We start from the raw sequence: 15615 nt of genomic DNA on the forward strand, positions 1-15615 counted from the left end.
TCTTCTCCAGATTTGTTCACCACCTCAGGATGTCAGGCCTCTACCTTTGGAATTGGGGATTTTTCGTCCATGACCCTTGGAGATAGGTCACAGATCCCTTTAGGAGGAAGGCCAAGTGGAAGCATTCCCTTTAGATCAGAGTGGTTCCGCTCTTAACCTGTTTTATATATTACTGTCCTGTGTTGTTTCATTTTAGAAAAGGGCTCTGCTGCTAAAAGAGTAATAAACATCTCACCCCCAAATATTATTAGAACTACCATTCTATATGATGCCTCCCTTGCACATGGAGATGTAAGTAATACTGATGGTTGTTCTCAAGGCAACTGAGAAAACTTCAGACCCTCTGAACTGCCTTTAATGCCTAGTATTGAAAACTCAGCTATCTGCTTGCAAAGCCCCAGCTGCCATTCACAGTGTACTGTCTTGGGTTTTTGGTATGTTTACTGCTCAGGTTTTGTCCTATAAGGTGACAGTAAGAGCAATGTTTGGTAGGTAGGAATTTGATCATGAGTCGAGTCTGTTGATTCAAATGCTGTGTCCTTTGTGAACATCTTAAGTGAGTTTGAATTTGCTTTAGTGATTCTTCTCTGTTAAATAGCGAGTGACATGGAGCGCCTGGGTGGCTCAGTGGGTTAAGCCTCTGCCTTCGGCTCAGGGTCCTGGGATCAGCCGGGCTCTCTGCTCAGCAGAGAGCCTGCTTCCCCCAACCTCTGCCTGCCTCTTTGCCTACTTGTGATCTCTGTCTGTGTGTCAAATAAATAAATAAAATCTTTAAAAAAAAAATAGCAAGCAATGTTTTGGGGAGGGTTGGAAAATTATACACTGAATTTTGGATTGGTACCTACAACTTGTTCCTTAAAGCACATGCTTCTTTCCAACCTTCGGTTGTCTGAATTGGAATATTTGTATTTTGGGGTGTTCTATTGTAGTTTATTACCCATTTACTGAACTTGCCTCCTATCATTGCAGGTGCCACTTCGTTATTTATTAGGGATGTTGTATGTTAATTTCAGTGCCCTCTGGGATCCTGTCATTGAACTCATAAGGTAAGTGTGTTAAACAGATGAAGCCGTTACATTTTTAACTATGGCAGAGTGATCAGGCCACTATTATACTTCCTCTAGGTGTGATTTAAATGAATGAGTGTGTATAGTATCTGTAGCTCCAATCCTTTTGGGGCAAAGTAAAGAAAAAGGAAACATCAGTTATTCTGTCTATTCTCTCCAAGTTTTTTGACAGTTCAGATGTTTTGTGTATGTTTCTTTGTGAAGTGAAATAACTTCGGAGGACTTTCTCTTTTTACTTTATATGATACATCTATATTGTTGAATTTTTTTTACAGTGACAAGATACTGTAGAATAATTACAAAATTTTATTTTATATATATTGAGTCAGTGAGCCACACTTCAGTTTAAAAATAAGGACTTTTTAAAACCCTAGTTGTCTAGTGTCCAAAATTCCCTTAGCTCTAAAAAGGACTTTGATAATCATATAGAAAATACATATACTGTGTCTCATATGTAGTCTGTCCTTTTGCAGGCATTTGTCTTCAGATGGTCTACTCTGGCTTTTTGTCAGATTAGAAATACATCATGTGTGACTTCTCAGAACCCTAACCATTAGTTTTTATCTGATAGAAGTAGAGTAAACAAATCTCTTCCCAATTTGGAACCAATATGTCTGCCTTTAAGAACCATCAAACCATTATACTGAAAATAAGGCCTTCCTTACATCAACTTCATAATTTTGTTTATTGCACTTAAGGAAGAATCTGATACATGTGTTACCAATAGCCCACTGTTAAAAATGTTGGTTTCTCACTTACTGAATGCCTTTAATGTTCTCCATGGCTGGTTGGCTGTCTCCCTGTTGGGTACATCTATCTGTCTGAAAACTGGTTTATTTGTCATGTATAGTCATCAACATTTATAATTCAGTTTTGTATAACACCTTTGCCTAACAATCTCTGTTTTGCCCAGGGATGTCCCTGTGGTCAGAGGCAGTGATGACTAGGAACTGGAGACTGATCTTTGCTAAGAAGCCCTTTAATCTGGACTGACACGGGCCTCAGAATGCATGAAAAAAGTAGCCAGGAAAAAGGGAGACAGGAGTCCAGCCTGTGTCACTATGGAGACTATCTTCAGGTTGCTGCTCAGTAGAGCTGTCGTCTAAGACCTGCGTAAGAGTCTCCACTGGCCCCTCATCTATTCAGGAACACAAACACCTAACACAGATACAGACACACACACACGCACGCACACACACACACTTAATCACAACCCGCTATAGCAATAAAAAGGTATTGGACTGTGGCATTATTAAAGATGATATCTAATCACCAAATGTAAAAAAAAAAAGGCTCTTGCTTCTCACCTATGCCTCTGACCAGGTGCTGATCAGGAAGGGCCACATCAGGAAGGCCAGACCTGCTCCTTCAAACTGCATCTCATGCTCCCTTCTGGGTGCTGGTGAATGTTGACCCCCTCCTTGGAGTCCATTTGGTTAAGCACAGGCCTAGAGGTGACCAATAAAATATTAGGAACAGGAAAAAAAAATCATTCTTGGAAAATTATTGGCAGAAAGAATTTAAACATTTTGAGCTACTGTTGCTAAGATACGAGATAATATAAACATTTACGTGATTCAGCTCTTCAAATTCAGCTCTTTGAAATGTTTGCATGTTTCATGTAGTTTTTATTTTGCCTTTTTGTTAACAATAAATATATTTTAATTTGGTGGCAGAAAAACCAACACTTAACATTAGCTTTGAACAATTTTCTCTCAAGTCCTCTCCTTTCTTTACTGTGCCATATATCTCATATCTGATGCCCTGTTCCCATTATTGTACCTTTAAAAATAGTCTACTTATGGGAGTCTGCTTAGATTTTTAAAAATATCCTTTAGTATTTTATGAGTATAAAAATAATTCCTCTTCAAAAACTTAAAAATAGAAATACCATGTGATTCAGTGTTTCCACTACTGGGAATTTACCAAAGAAAACAAAACACTAGTTCAAAAAGATATATGTTTGCTGCAGCATTATTTACAATAGCCAAGATATGGAAGCAACCTAAGTTGTCCATCAGTAAATGAACGGATAAGAAAGATGTGGTGTATGTATACTATAGAATATTATACAGCCATGGAAAAGAGAGAGATCATACCATTTGAGATAATGTGGGTGGACTAGAAGGTCCTATGCTAAGTGAAATAAGTCAGACTGAGAAAGATAAATATCAGATTATTCCACTTGTAAATGGAATCTTAAAAAAACAACAAAAAAATAAATAAAAAGCAGAATTAGATCTATAAATACAAAGAACAAACTGATGGTTGCCAGAGGGGAGGGAATGGGAGGACTGAGCAAAATGGGTGAAGGGGAGTGAGCAATACAGACTTCCCATTATTGAATGAGTAAGTCACAGAAGGCAGAGCATAAGGAATATAGTAAGTGATATTATAGTAGCCATGTAATGGAGCAGGTGGCAGCTACGTTTGTGGTGAGCATAACAAAATAATAAACTTGTGAAGTCACTAAGTTGTACACCTGAAACTAATATTGTGTGTCAGCTATATTCAAATTAATAATAATAATTCCTGCTCAGTGCAAGCATTTTGAAAAATATAAAGAAGTACAAATGTTGTTTAATTCAGGTATAACCTAATTAAGTTTTAGTTGTATCTTTTCACTTTTTTTTTTTTCCAGTGAGAGATCTTTTAAACAAGATTATAGCACATATTCTGTTTTGTGATCTTTTCTCTTAGTTCCCATGCATATGAAATGGAAAATAAGCAATTTTGGAAAGTCTACTATGAACATTTAGAAAAAGCAGCTATACACGCTGGTATGTAAGGGGAAATAAAGGGGAGGTTGGGAAGAAAAGAGGTTGTTTATTTAATTTTTTACTCCTTTATTGCACATGAATGGGGAAACAAATGAGAAATAAATTACTTGGTAAAACCTTCAGATATAATTTATTGTTTCCTCATATATTAGAAAAAGAAAAGTCCTCACTTGAGGAAACACATAGGACAAATAATAACATTTCTCTAGTGGTTCTGATGACTTTTTTCCTTGCAGAGAAAGAGCTGCAAAATGATGTCAGAGACGAGAGGTTCATTGGAGATGAAAGTTGGGAGCAGACTCAGGAAGGAGATGTTGGAGCTCTTTATCATGAACAGTTGGCATTGAAAACTGACTGTCAGGAAAGATTGGACCACACCAACTTTCGTTTTTTGCTCTGGCGAGCTCTGGCAAAATTCCCAGAGAGGGTAGAGCCACGGTCCAGGGAGCTCTCCCCACTTTTCTTGAGATTTATCAAGTAAGTATTCCTTTCTAGGAACATCCCTGGTAGAGTGTGAAGAAGAGAAGATGCAAAGTCTTAAGCTTCCAAGTAGCCTGAGTGTTTTTATAAGTCAGTCATGTTTTCAAATCATGGACATATCTGTTTAGCACTGGCTCTCAGAGAGCTAGTTTTTGTCACCACTTAATTTTAAAGGAGTCAGATTCTCACCAGCCTAGAAATGATGTTAATAAAAATTCCAGGTTAAATTTAAAAATCTAAAAATAAAAATTACAGGTTATAAAATAAGAAAGGCCGTGTTGAATTCGATCAATGTATAAAGTCCTTGTTGTTTCTTGCCCTGTTTGTTATTTTATTTCCTGCCCAGGGCTTTATTTTCCAGTAACCCAAATCCAGCCACTCTGTTGTGAGCCTCCTGATGTTTCCCAGAATGCTGAGGGAATGTACTCTCAAAGAATAACAATAACTTTCTGGAGCATTGTTTAATTGTGACTAGGTAGGCTGTGTGAGAGTTGGATTACTTTAAAACTCTAAAGGTAAGGGATGTGATGTACAGGACCGTACTAATCATTCAATAAAAAGTATCTTTTCTAGTAGCATTTCATTTATATGGGAAAATGCCATAGGTGTAGGTTAAGTGGGCTACAAAACACAACATGCTTGGTTTGTTCAAGGAACAGCCAGGAAGTCTCAGTGGCTGTAGCAGTGACCCTGGGGAGAAAGCAGTTGGAAATAGGGCAAAAACTTAACAAGAGACCAAACTGTGTAGGGCCTTTATTTATTTTTTTTTTTTTAAGATTTTATTTATTTATTTGACAGAGAGAGATCACAAGTAGGCAGAGAGGCAGGCAGAGAGAGAGGAAGGGAAGCAGGCTCCCCGCCGAGCAGAGAGCCCGACGCGGGACTCGATCCCAGGACCCTGAGATCATGACCTGAGCCGAAGGCAGCGGCCCAACCCACTGAGCCACCCAGGCGCCCCTGTGTAGGGCCTTTAAGTGATCGTAAAGGACTTTGTTTTTTTCTCTTAGTGAAATGGAAAACCATTAGAAGGTTTACATAGAGAGATGGCATGACTTAAATTTTCTTGAGGATTTTTCCAACTGTCATATTGAGAATAGACTGTAGGTTGGCCAGAGCAGAGAGACAAGTTTCAGAGATTATAAAAGTCCAGGCAAGAAATGATGGTGACTTGACCAAGGTACCAGGTACTAGTTATACCTTGTACATAGCACAACTGATGAAAGGTAGTTGAATTCTGGATATTCTTGGATTTTAATTCAGTAAAAAATATTTTTGAAGGATTGCAACCAGGTCAGCCTATGGGGTGTGGTCAGCCAACAGATTAGATGTATGGGTGTTTGGGGGCAGGAGTATGGCCTAGGAGGGTGGAAGGGAGGAACTAGGGATGTGTCTTAAGGGTTTGATCTGAATGACTGGAAGAAGAGAGTCACCATTTATTGAGATTGAGAGGATTGCAGATGTTTGCACGCTTGTGGGGAAGATTGGGAGTTCATTTTTAGACGTGTTCAGTTTGGGATACTGAATAGACATCTAAGTAGGGGTGTTAAGTGGGCAGTTGAGTTTGGAGTTTTGAGCTGAAGGGACAGGTTTGGCCTAAAGATTATAAATTTGAGGATCATCAGTATACAGGTGATTTTTTAAGTTAGGAGAGCCCAAATGAGGCCACACCTAAAGTGCAAATGTAGAGAGAGAGAGGACTTCCGAGGACTGATACTGATATTTAGAGGTTGGAGAGAAGGAACCAGCAAAGGAAGCCAGGAAAGAGTGACAGAGGAGGAACCAAGACTGCATAGTACCTCAGGAGCCAAGTGAAAAAAGTATTTCAAAGAGGTAGTTATCAGTTGGATCAAACGTGTATGAGGCATCAGTCAGATGAAGCATAAGGCTTGACCGTTGGCTTTAGAAGTGGTCTTAACAAGAATCGTTTTGGTTAACCTGGTAGGGATGAAAGCCTGATTAAAATGAGATTAAAAAGAAATGAAGAAGAAAAATGAAAACAGCAAGTATAGACAGTTCTTATAGAAAAGAAGCAGACAGGTGGAAGGAGATGCAGGAGCAGAGAGCTGATTTTGCTAGGTTGCTATTTAAGATTTAGACATCATATATCTGTATAATACTGGTATGAATGATCCAGAAGGCGGGGGGGTGGGTAGGGGGAATATGTAATGCAATAGAGGGAATAAAATTGCTGGAGTCATGTCATTGAATAGTTAAGATAGGATCCAATGCATAAGTAGAAAAGTTTACATGAATAATTCATTCTGGCAAAGGTTATAAGCAAAGATTCAGGCTGATCAGTAGATACCATGGTAGAAGAGTAATGGTTTTTCACCTGACTCCTCAGGCTTTAATTTACTTACAGAATGAAAACAGCGATGTTTAGCTTCTTTGCCTTGTTTTGAAGATCATATAAAATAATATTTATCATTTGTTTTGTGTGCATAGAGCTATACTTATGCAAGCTAGGACTAAGGGTGTTACTAGCAAATAAATTTCTTACCATGTTAAGTTTCCAAATTATTCCCTAAGAAAGAAGTAGATTACAAACGGATTATTAGAGATGGAGAGAGGAGTCTGTAAAAACAAGTGGTTTTGAGTTTAAGAAGACTTAGAGACTGAAGACACAATTTTTTTTAAAAAGATACACAATTTTTTAAAATATTTAAAATTAGTTGGCAATGATTACCTGTAGCGAGTACTTTTATAGATGATCCAAGCCAAGTAAAAACTCAAATGTCACCTTTAATTCCAACTTCAAAATATATTATGGGCTTTTATTTTATTTTATATTTTAGTTTTTTATCTGACATTTATATTTCTAAATATGTTTCAAATAATTCAGTGTTAGAATTTGTGAATCCCTTATAACCGTTCTTTGAAGGAACCAAAGCAGAAGTAAGAATGACTAACAATGACAATAATATACCGATAATAGGTGACGTCTGATGAGTACTTGCTGTGTACTAGGAGCACTCTTAAAAGCGCTCTGTGTGAGTTATCTCACTTAACAAACATGAGTGAACATGCAGTGCATGGAGAAAAGGTTTAAACAAATATGTCCTGTAAGGTTAATTGAGTGTTGAGAATATAGCAGGGATGTGATTAAGTAGATGATGGTATGGTTTATAACTGACAGAGCAACTTTGCTCATTTTAATTCACTCATCCACTTTTAATGTGTTAAGTGCTGGATCCTGCTGGGTGAGAAAAGCTAAATATGGTTTAGCATCCCAGCTCTCCAAGTATCATTCAGTGTACTAACCTGGAGTTTAAAATGTGTTAACCTGGAATTTCTTCTATGTGTTGGTAAGTTGCTGTCCTCAAACATGTTATTTTATCAGTTTATTTTTGAGTGAAGACCTATGAATAACTGCTGAATGAATGAATTAAAGTGACACAAAGCCAGTGCACTATGTGACAGCCTTCAAGATGATATTAGTTACTTAACACAGTGGGCCACAATTAAAGGGATAGAATTTCATAAAAATAAATGTGAATACCAATTGCACAAGCTTAGTTTGAAGAGACAAAAGGTAAAGACTTACTGATTTTCATGGCCTGTACATTCAGTTTGAGTCTGTGTCATGTTGTGACTGCCCCCTAAAGCAACAGAGTTGACTGTTCCATCTGTCTTACCAGACCACATCCAGAAGACTGAATTTCGTTGCAGCACTGTATTTTTGCAAATGGACATTGGCAAAGCAGAATATGTCTGGTGGAAAGTGACCAGCACGCTCTTAATGCTATACTTTAATTAGTTATTTAATATAATCCCACCCTACACCACTTCCTCCAGTTATGGTTCCAGAAAGAGGGAGACTGATTTCAACTCAGTCCAAAATATTTTCAAATATTTTTAACAGTGGGATTTTTAAAAGCATAACTGCCATTAGTGGTAGATTTGTCAAATAGGGTACTTAAGCGGGGCTGAATAAAAAAAGGCTGACATGAGGAGGCATGGCTAAGGTGCTGCTGATGACTCCTCAGTGCATGACTCTGAACCGTGGCCGTGCATCCAGCTGCCATGAACAGAGTGAGGAAATTCGGCTTCCTCTCTTTCCACTATAGCAATGAGTATTACCCGGCAGACCTGCAAGTGGCTCCGACCCAGGATCTGCGAAGGAAAGCCAAAGGCGAGGCAGCAGAGGAAATAGGAGAGGAACCTGCTGCTGGAGATGCCGAAGAGCTGGAGGAAGAGGTGGCGCCCGTGGATGAACCCTCACAGAAGAAAAAGACAAGAAGAGCCGCAGCAAAGTAAGTTCAGCGTTGCTGACAGACCATAGGTCCAAGGTTCTAGGAGAAATGGGAAGAGACCTCTGATGGCCTGTGTGTGACAGAGCCTTGGACAAGGTGAACCACCCAGATAATTACTTACATAAGTGCTATATATCCTGGAGATTGTCTTTTACAGCCCAAAGAAAACTTCCTGTCTTCAGAGTTTTTTGGTTACTTTCTTGTTATTATTTTTTTCTTATTTAGCCTCAGACTGTTAGAATTGGAGGGACTTCGGGGGTCATCTAATCATAAGTTGTTTTTACAGATAGAGCAGTGGGCCTGGAGTGTTTGAATGCTTTTTGACCTTTGTCCTTCACGTTGATGGCACCAGGTGTCATGTTTCTGTGCTGGGGGACCACATAATGGAACATCTCTTCTCTTATAAATAAACGTGTCAGCACTTTTACTTGGCCTTTTGACTTCTTGCCTGGCTGCCTTTTTTTCCTCATGCTTTTACATTCTCTTTCCTATTCTGTGGGTTGTTCATTTACCTAAATTGTTAAGAAACCTTGGAAAGAGTGGAGGTGATCAGGCTTTCAGAAGTTCTTGTAGCGTACTTGAAGACTGCACTGGGGCAGCGAGGATCCAGTGTACCAGTGCTACCGTGTTATTTTAAAACTTAGGATCTCAGTCTGATGTACACATTTGTTGAGTCTTCCCACAAGCCATTTATTGGTTCATCCATTCAGCAGCGGTATTGAGTGCCTTCTGTCTGCTAAGTGTTGGGCTGCAAAGATGAAGGGGTACTTAGCTTCCACTGCACAGGAAGTACAGTCTGATGCCTGGTCGAATTTTTTCACAAAAGTATTTCTAAAGGAGTTCAAGGACAGGACAGATACAAAAACAAAAACAACAACAACAAAAAAAAACAAGGCATTATAGGAATATACTAAAAAAGTGACTTATTCTACCACTAGAAGACCGTTAAAAAGGAGAGGGCCCCACTGAAGCTGAAAGATGAAAGTCGGCCAGGCAGCTGGGGCAGGGAAAGACTCTGCTAGCTAATGGAAACAGTGTGTAAGGCCCCAGGGCAAGAAAGAACATGGCCGCACGTCCTGAGACTGTAGTTCCTTCTCTGTTTCTACCTGGAAGATCTCTTGAGCGTTCTGTCCCCTCCTACTCCCTGTCAGACAAAGACTGCTATTTTGTTCTTCATGTTCTCAGCAAAGAGCTAGCAGAAGATGAGTCCTCCTCATCTTTGGTGAATAAATGAATAAGCTGTTTATCCAGTCATGCCCCTTCGTTTCTCACTCCTGGACCTTTGCTGTGTGCTCCCCTTTCTGCTATGTCCTTGACTCATTTCTGCCAACTGAAATTCTACTTATACTTCCAGAAACAGTTGCTGTGCTGCTTCTTCACTGAAGCTTTTCTTGTCTTCTAAACTGAAAGTTCTCTTAACTCGGCTTCAGACTTTCGAAGAGCCACCCATGCCTCTATCATGGTGCCTCTCCTTTCCTTGGATATTCGTTAATTTCTTATAGATCTGCCTTGTAAATTAGAAAGTCTCTAAAGATGAGGTCCACATCTTAATTTTTCTGCCCCTTGTAGCCAAACTTAGAATATTGCTAACATACACCATTGAAAATGTGAGTAAATTGGTAATCACATTCCTAGTGCCACCTCAGTACATTCATAATCCCAAATTTATAATCCTTCATGGAATATACTTCTCACTGGCAAGTATTTATTGAAAACATGTAAACTGGCTTCTGTTCTCTTTGGCTTTTTTTTTTTTTTTATAATAGTCTCCACCCTGGGCATGGAGCCCAAGGTGGGGCTTGAACTCAACAACCCTGAGATCAAGATCTAAGCTGAGATCACAAGTCAGATGCTTAACTGACTGAGCCACTCAGGTGCCCCTCTGTTTGGCTCTTTAAGGCTACGTGGTTCATAAAAATATAATAAATGTTGGGGGGAAGGAATGGATGTTTTGAAAGAAAGTTTTAAAAGTTTATTTGTAAAACTGCAAGGACTCAGTGGTAAGTGTATAGGGACATTGTATCAGTCAGAGCTCTCCAGAGAAGCAGACCAAGAGGATGAAGGCGCGCGCGCGCGTGTGTGTGGTGTGTGTGTGTGTGTGTGTGTGTGTGTGTTTGTATGTGTGTGTGTATATAAAGAGATCTATTTTATGGAATTGACTCATGATTATGGGAGCCAACAGGTCCAGAATTTGTACAGCAAGACAGCAGGCTGGAAAATTAGGAAGGATCCAGTGCTATAGTCTTGAGTACAAAATTCACAAACTAGGATTTCTATGCCACAGTCTTGTGGCAGAATTCCTTCTTCTCTGGGAAACACCAGTTTTTGCTCTTCAGACCTCATGAATGAGGCTGATCCACACTATTGGGGGTAATCCTCTTTATTTATGGGCCCAGCACGCTTCCTCTGCGTGACTCTGCTTAATCCTCTTAATATAAAGTCAACTGATTTTAAGTGTGAACATCTACAAAATGCTTAATTGCAATACATAGATTAGTATTTCATTACATGTAATTTAATGTTCTAATTAAATATTGTCATTTAGACTGGTTGACACATAAGACTAACCCTCATAGACATTTAAGCTGAATGTAAGCAGAAGTGCTACCTTCCCCCCATTTCTGTATCATATGTAAGAAGGTCATCACTTCCAGATTATTTTCTCTGTGGTAACCAGTAGGATTTTTTTTTAAAGATTTTTATTGGGTGGGAGGTTGGGGGCACCAGGTGGTGGGTATTGTAGAGGGCACGGATTGCATGGAGCACTGGGTGTGGTGCAAAAATAATATTGTTATGCTGAAAAAATAAAAATTAAAAAAAAAAAAGATTTTTATTTATTTATTTGACACAGAGAGTGAGAGAGTGCACGAGGAGGGAGTGCTGCAGAGGGAGAGGGAGAAGCAGACTCCACGCTGAGCAGGGAGCCCAACACGGGGCGTGATCCCAGGACCTCGGGATCATGACCCGAGCCAAAGGCAGACGCTTAACTGCCTGAGCCACCCAGGTGCCCCTAACCAGTAGGATTTTTACAGTTTTGCGTTTTTCTGCCCAAGAGCAGAGAAGGGCGTTGTTGACTAAACTTAGGAACAGAGGCCCTGCAACTCTTATTTTTTCATTCAATCCTTACATAAAGTGCAGGAGATCTTGTCTTTGTCAAGATGAGGAAAATGAGACTCTGAAGCATTCAGCCACCTTCCTCAAAGTCAGTACCACACAATGCAGCTTGGTTTCTGTTTCTCTTCATTCTCCCTGCTTTTGTTCCTGAGACAGGGAAATAAAACCTCTCCAAATTGTTAAGAATTTATTCATTTGGTTTTTTTTTAAAGCCCTAATACATCTTATCAATTATAAACAGAGAGAAAATAGTTTGTTTCCTAAGTATTTTTAAAGCTTTCTAAAAGAAGTCAAGTGAGTAATTATAGTAGAAGCTCTCTTGGTCTCTTGTAGTGGATGATGTCATTGGCTTGGAGTCACATCTCCATATTTAACTTTTGACCACAGTGTGTTGTTCTTTCTTCTTCCTTCTTAGTAAGCAAAAGCTGTGGTTACCAAAATATGGACCTCTGTTTCCTGACATCAGTGTTTATGTCATATGAAAATGAGGAAGAATATTTTTTACCACCTTCCTGTCTACTGCATAGAAACTAGATAAGGAATCATTCCAAAAATTATCTGTGTTCAGCTTTGCAAATATATCACTGTTTTGATTACTTCCTCCTGTGTCTGGTTTAATTTAAAGCATTCTGAGCACATCCTGAATGATTTTCTGGGGTGGGGGAGCCTGGATTTCAGGGGAAGGCCTGCCTGAGAGTTAGAATTTCTGGAGAATAATTTAAGCTTCTTTGTATAGTTAGCAGGTGTTTGGTATATTTGTCAGAAAGACTAAAATTGATGGGCACTATCATCTTAAGAAAATCTCTGGGGATGAGGTACCTGGGTGGCTCAGTCAGTTAATCATCTGCCTTCAGTTCAGGTCATGATCTCAGGGGTCCAGGAATCAAGACCCACATTGGGCTCCCTGCTCAACAGAGTCTGCTTCTCCCTCTCCCTCAGCCCCTCCTCCTTGGCTTGTGCTCTCTCTGTCATGCTCTCTGTCTCCAATAAATAAATAAAATCTTCAAAAAAAAAAAAGAAAAGAAAAGAAAACCTCTGGGGGCACCTGGGTGGCAGTTAGTTGAGCATCCAACTCTTCATTTTAGCTCAGGTCATAAACTAAGGCTCATGAGATGGAGCCCTGCATTGAGCTCCACACTGGGTGTTATGCCTGCTTGGGATTCTCTCTCCCTCTCCCTGTGCCCCCACCCCCCCCCACATGCATGTGCTCTCTCTCCCTCTCGCTAAAAAGAAAAAAAGGAAGTCTCTGTTCTTTAATTCTGTATTAACCTACGGTTTTCGGTTTTGTTTTTTTAGGCAATTAATTGCTCATTTGCAAGTTTTCTCTAAGTTTTCAAATCCACGAGCCTTATACCTGGAATCCAAATTATATGAGCTGTATCTTCAGGTAAGCAAAATAAATTCTTGCCACTGCCATCTTTTTGACTTTTCTGTCATTCATTTACTTTACCAAAATCATTTTTAGCTTTTTAATAATTGTTGATGAGTAGGGCCCGTGTATGCATTTTAAGTACAGTGTTTTAAAAATTAATAATTATTTTCTCTATCCTGAGAAACAGTTTTAGACTGTACTAATAATTGTTAATTTTAAAGAAATTTTGGGTGACTAAACATTGATCAGCTGTATTAACAGTGGAGGTTATGCCAGAAAAAGGTAGCTACTTTTCACTTCTAGGTAAGTTAGCCTTACGCAGTGCTGGGATTTCAGGATCTATTACACTGAGTGAAAGCTGATAGTTGGAATAAGAATCTGTTGCAGTCACAATAACAAGATCTTCAGTTACAGAAAAGATTGCAAAAAAATTTAATGTCAGAAGCAGAGTAAACATTGGATGTCATTCTAACCCATCTGGGGAAACAAAATTTCCTTTTTTCATTCGGATGTTTTTTAGGTGGAACTTACATGATTTCAGCAGAATTTATCTTTGTTCTGCCCATAATTCAGATACAGTTTGTTTATAAAGCTGGAGTTCAAAACTGCAAGAAGCAGAATTCTTAACTTACTGACCTGAAAGGCTCAATGCCAGGGTCTTCTTTCCTGGCTTCTTACTGACCGTCATAGCTTTCACCGCATTGTGGGAGCTTTCCCTCATCACGGGACCAGCCCCGCTGTAAACTCAAATTTATGAAGGGATTTGGCCTTGACCAAAAGACTGATAGACCAGAGGGTCTGTCATATGGGATTCAGGGGTCAGAGTTTTGTTTCCATTTAGTTCCATTTAGCATGTATTCTATTCATGCTATACCTCCAGGAAGATGTAAGGCTCTTCTTGTTAGCAATTAGCTTTAACCCACATCTAAAAATTTAGATGATAAGAAACCTAGTTTAGCAAATTAACACAAGTAAGTTACTATCCCATGGTGTGTGTATATGTGACTTCATTAATTTATTTTATAAAATATCATTCTTAGTTATTGCTACATCAAGATCAAATGGTGCAAAAAATAACCCTGGATTGTATAATGACATATAAGCATCCACATATCCTCCCTTACAGGTAAGTTATTTGAAGCTAAAGAAATGCGCTTTCCTTGGCTGGTTTTTATCTTTCTGCCTTGAGAGCCTTTTCTAAAATAATGTTCTGAAGGCCTAGAAATTTCCTTTTTCTACTATAGTCATAATGCTATTTTCAGGTAACAAATGAAAATTGAAAGTGTGTTTGTGTATTAAAAATCCTTCTCCATAGATAGTAAGGTAGTAAAGAGACTACTAATTTATAAGTATGTGTTGAGAAGGTTATATCATTTCTTGTTGCTTTAGTAATGTCAAAATCTTAATGATTACTTAGGGAATCATAATGATTCACTCTCAATAAGAACTGAAGAAAGCTTTTATATTAATCTCTTTTAAACAGCTGAATTATTGACTAAGTCTTAGTTCCTCATAATCACTTTTACCTTTTAAAATTTGAAAACTTGTCATTTTGTGAAAATTTTCCTTTATAGATATCAACCACAACATAGGTATTCTTATTTCATTTCATATCAACATAGATATTCCAATTTCAGTTATACATATTACTGTACTATATTGCATTTTTTAAAGTACCATTGATTATTAAGTGATGATTTGTGCTATATTACATTTTTAAAGGGAAAACTTACAAAGATTGCTTGAAGACAAAAGCTTTAAGGAAGAGATCGTACATTTTAGCATTTCTGAAGACAATACAGTAGTGAAAACAGCACACCGAGCTGATCTGTTTCCTATTCTGATGAGGTATTTACACTTTTTAAAACTGATTTGTTTACAAGTTGATCACAAAAACAATTGTGAATATACTGCTTTGATTTTTGCAGGGATTATGATTTTTTAAATTTTATTTTGTTTATTTAATTTTATTTATTATAAAAAAACTTATTTTATTTTATTTTATTTTGATTTTTTTTAATTGAACCTTTTGGGGAAATCAAATTGTTATAGAGACTTACTTTAAAATATTTTGTTCCTAACATAAAGAAAGACCTTGCCATGGAGTCATTTCAACAGTAATGTTAGAATTAAATCCTCTATTCCTCTAAGCTTTATTATTGAGAAATAGTAAAAATAATTCACTGGGTATATAACTATGAGATATTAAAAGCTATTGATTTTTGGTGTTGATTATTTAATCATCCACATTACAAACCTTTCTTATTAGTTTTAATTGTTTTTATTGGCTTTTCTTGGTTGAAAAAGTAATAATAACAGTCATCAAAGTGTTAGTTCCTATTTAAAAAAACCCTTTGAGGAGGTGCCTGGGTGGCTCGGTCAGTTAAGCCTCTGCCTTTGGCTTGGGTCTTGATCTCAGGGTCCTGGGATCGAGTCCCAGGTTGGTCTCCCTGCTCCCTGGACACCCTGCTTCTCCCTCATCCTCTGCCTCCCACTCCCTCTGCTCTCTCTCAAATAAATAAATAAAATCTTTTTTTTTTTTTAAAGGG

At 38.3% G+C, this 15615-nt stretch overlaps 1 protein-coding gene across 1 annotated transcript in view; it reads left to right on the forward strand.

Annotated features, from left to right (window-relative positions):
* The window catches only part of UTP20 (UTP20 small subunit processome component), a 104697-nt gene that overhangs the window by 26670 nt on the left and 62412 nt on the right, over positions 1-15615 (forward strand). Inside the window, 7 exon segments of the mRNA XM_047740132.1 lie at positions 970-1046; positions 3768-3847; positions 4084-4324; positions 8395-8580; positions 12991-13081; positions 14107-14192; positions 14789-14914. Of these exon segments, the coding sequence (XP_047596088.1) occupies positions 970-1046; positions 3768-3847; positions 4084-4324; positions 8395-8580; positions 12991-13081; positions 14107-14192; positions 14789-14914 (887 nt within the window).

This window comes from Lutra lutra, chromosome 8 (genome assembly GCF_902655055.1).
Source record: "Lutra lutra chromosome 8, mLutLut1.2, whole genome shotgun sequence".
In the NCBI taxonomy this organism is placed as follows: domain Eukaryota; kingdom Metazoa; phylum Chordata; class Mammalia; order Carnivora; family Mustelidae; genus Lutra; species Lutra lutra.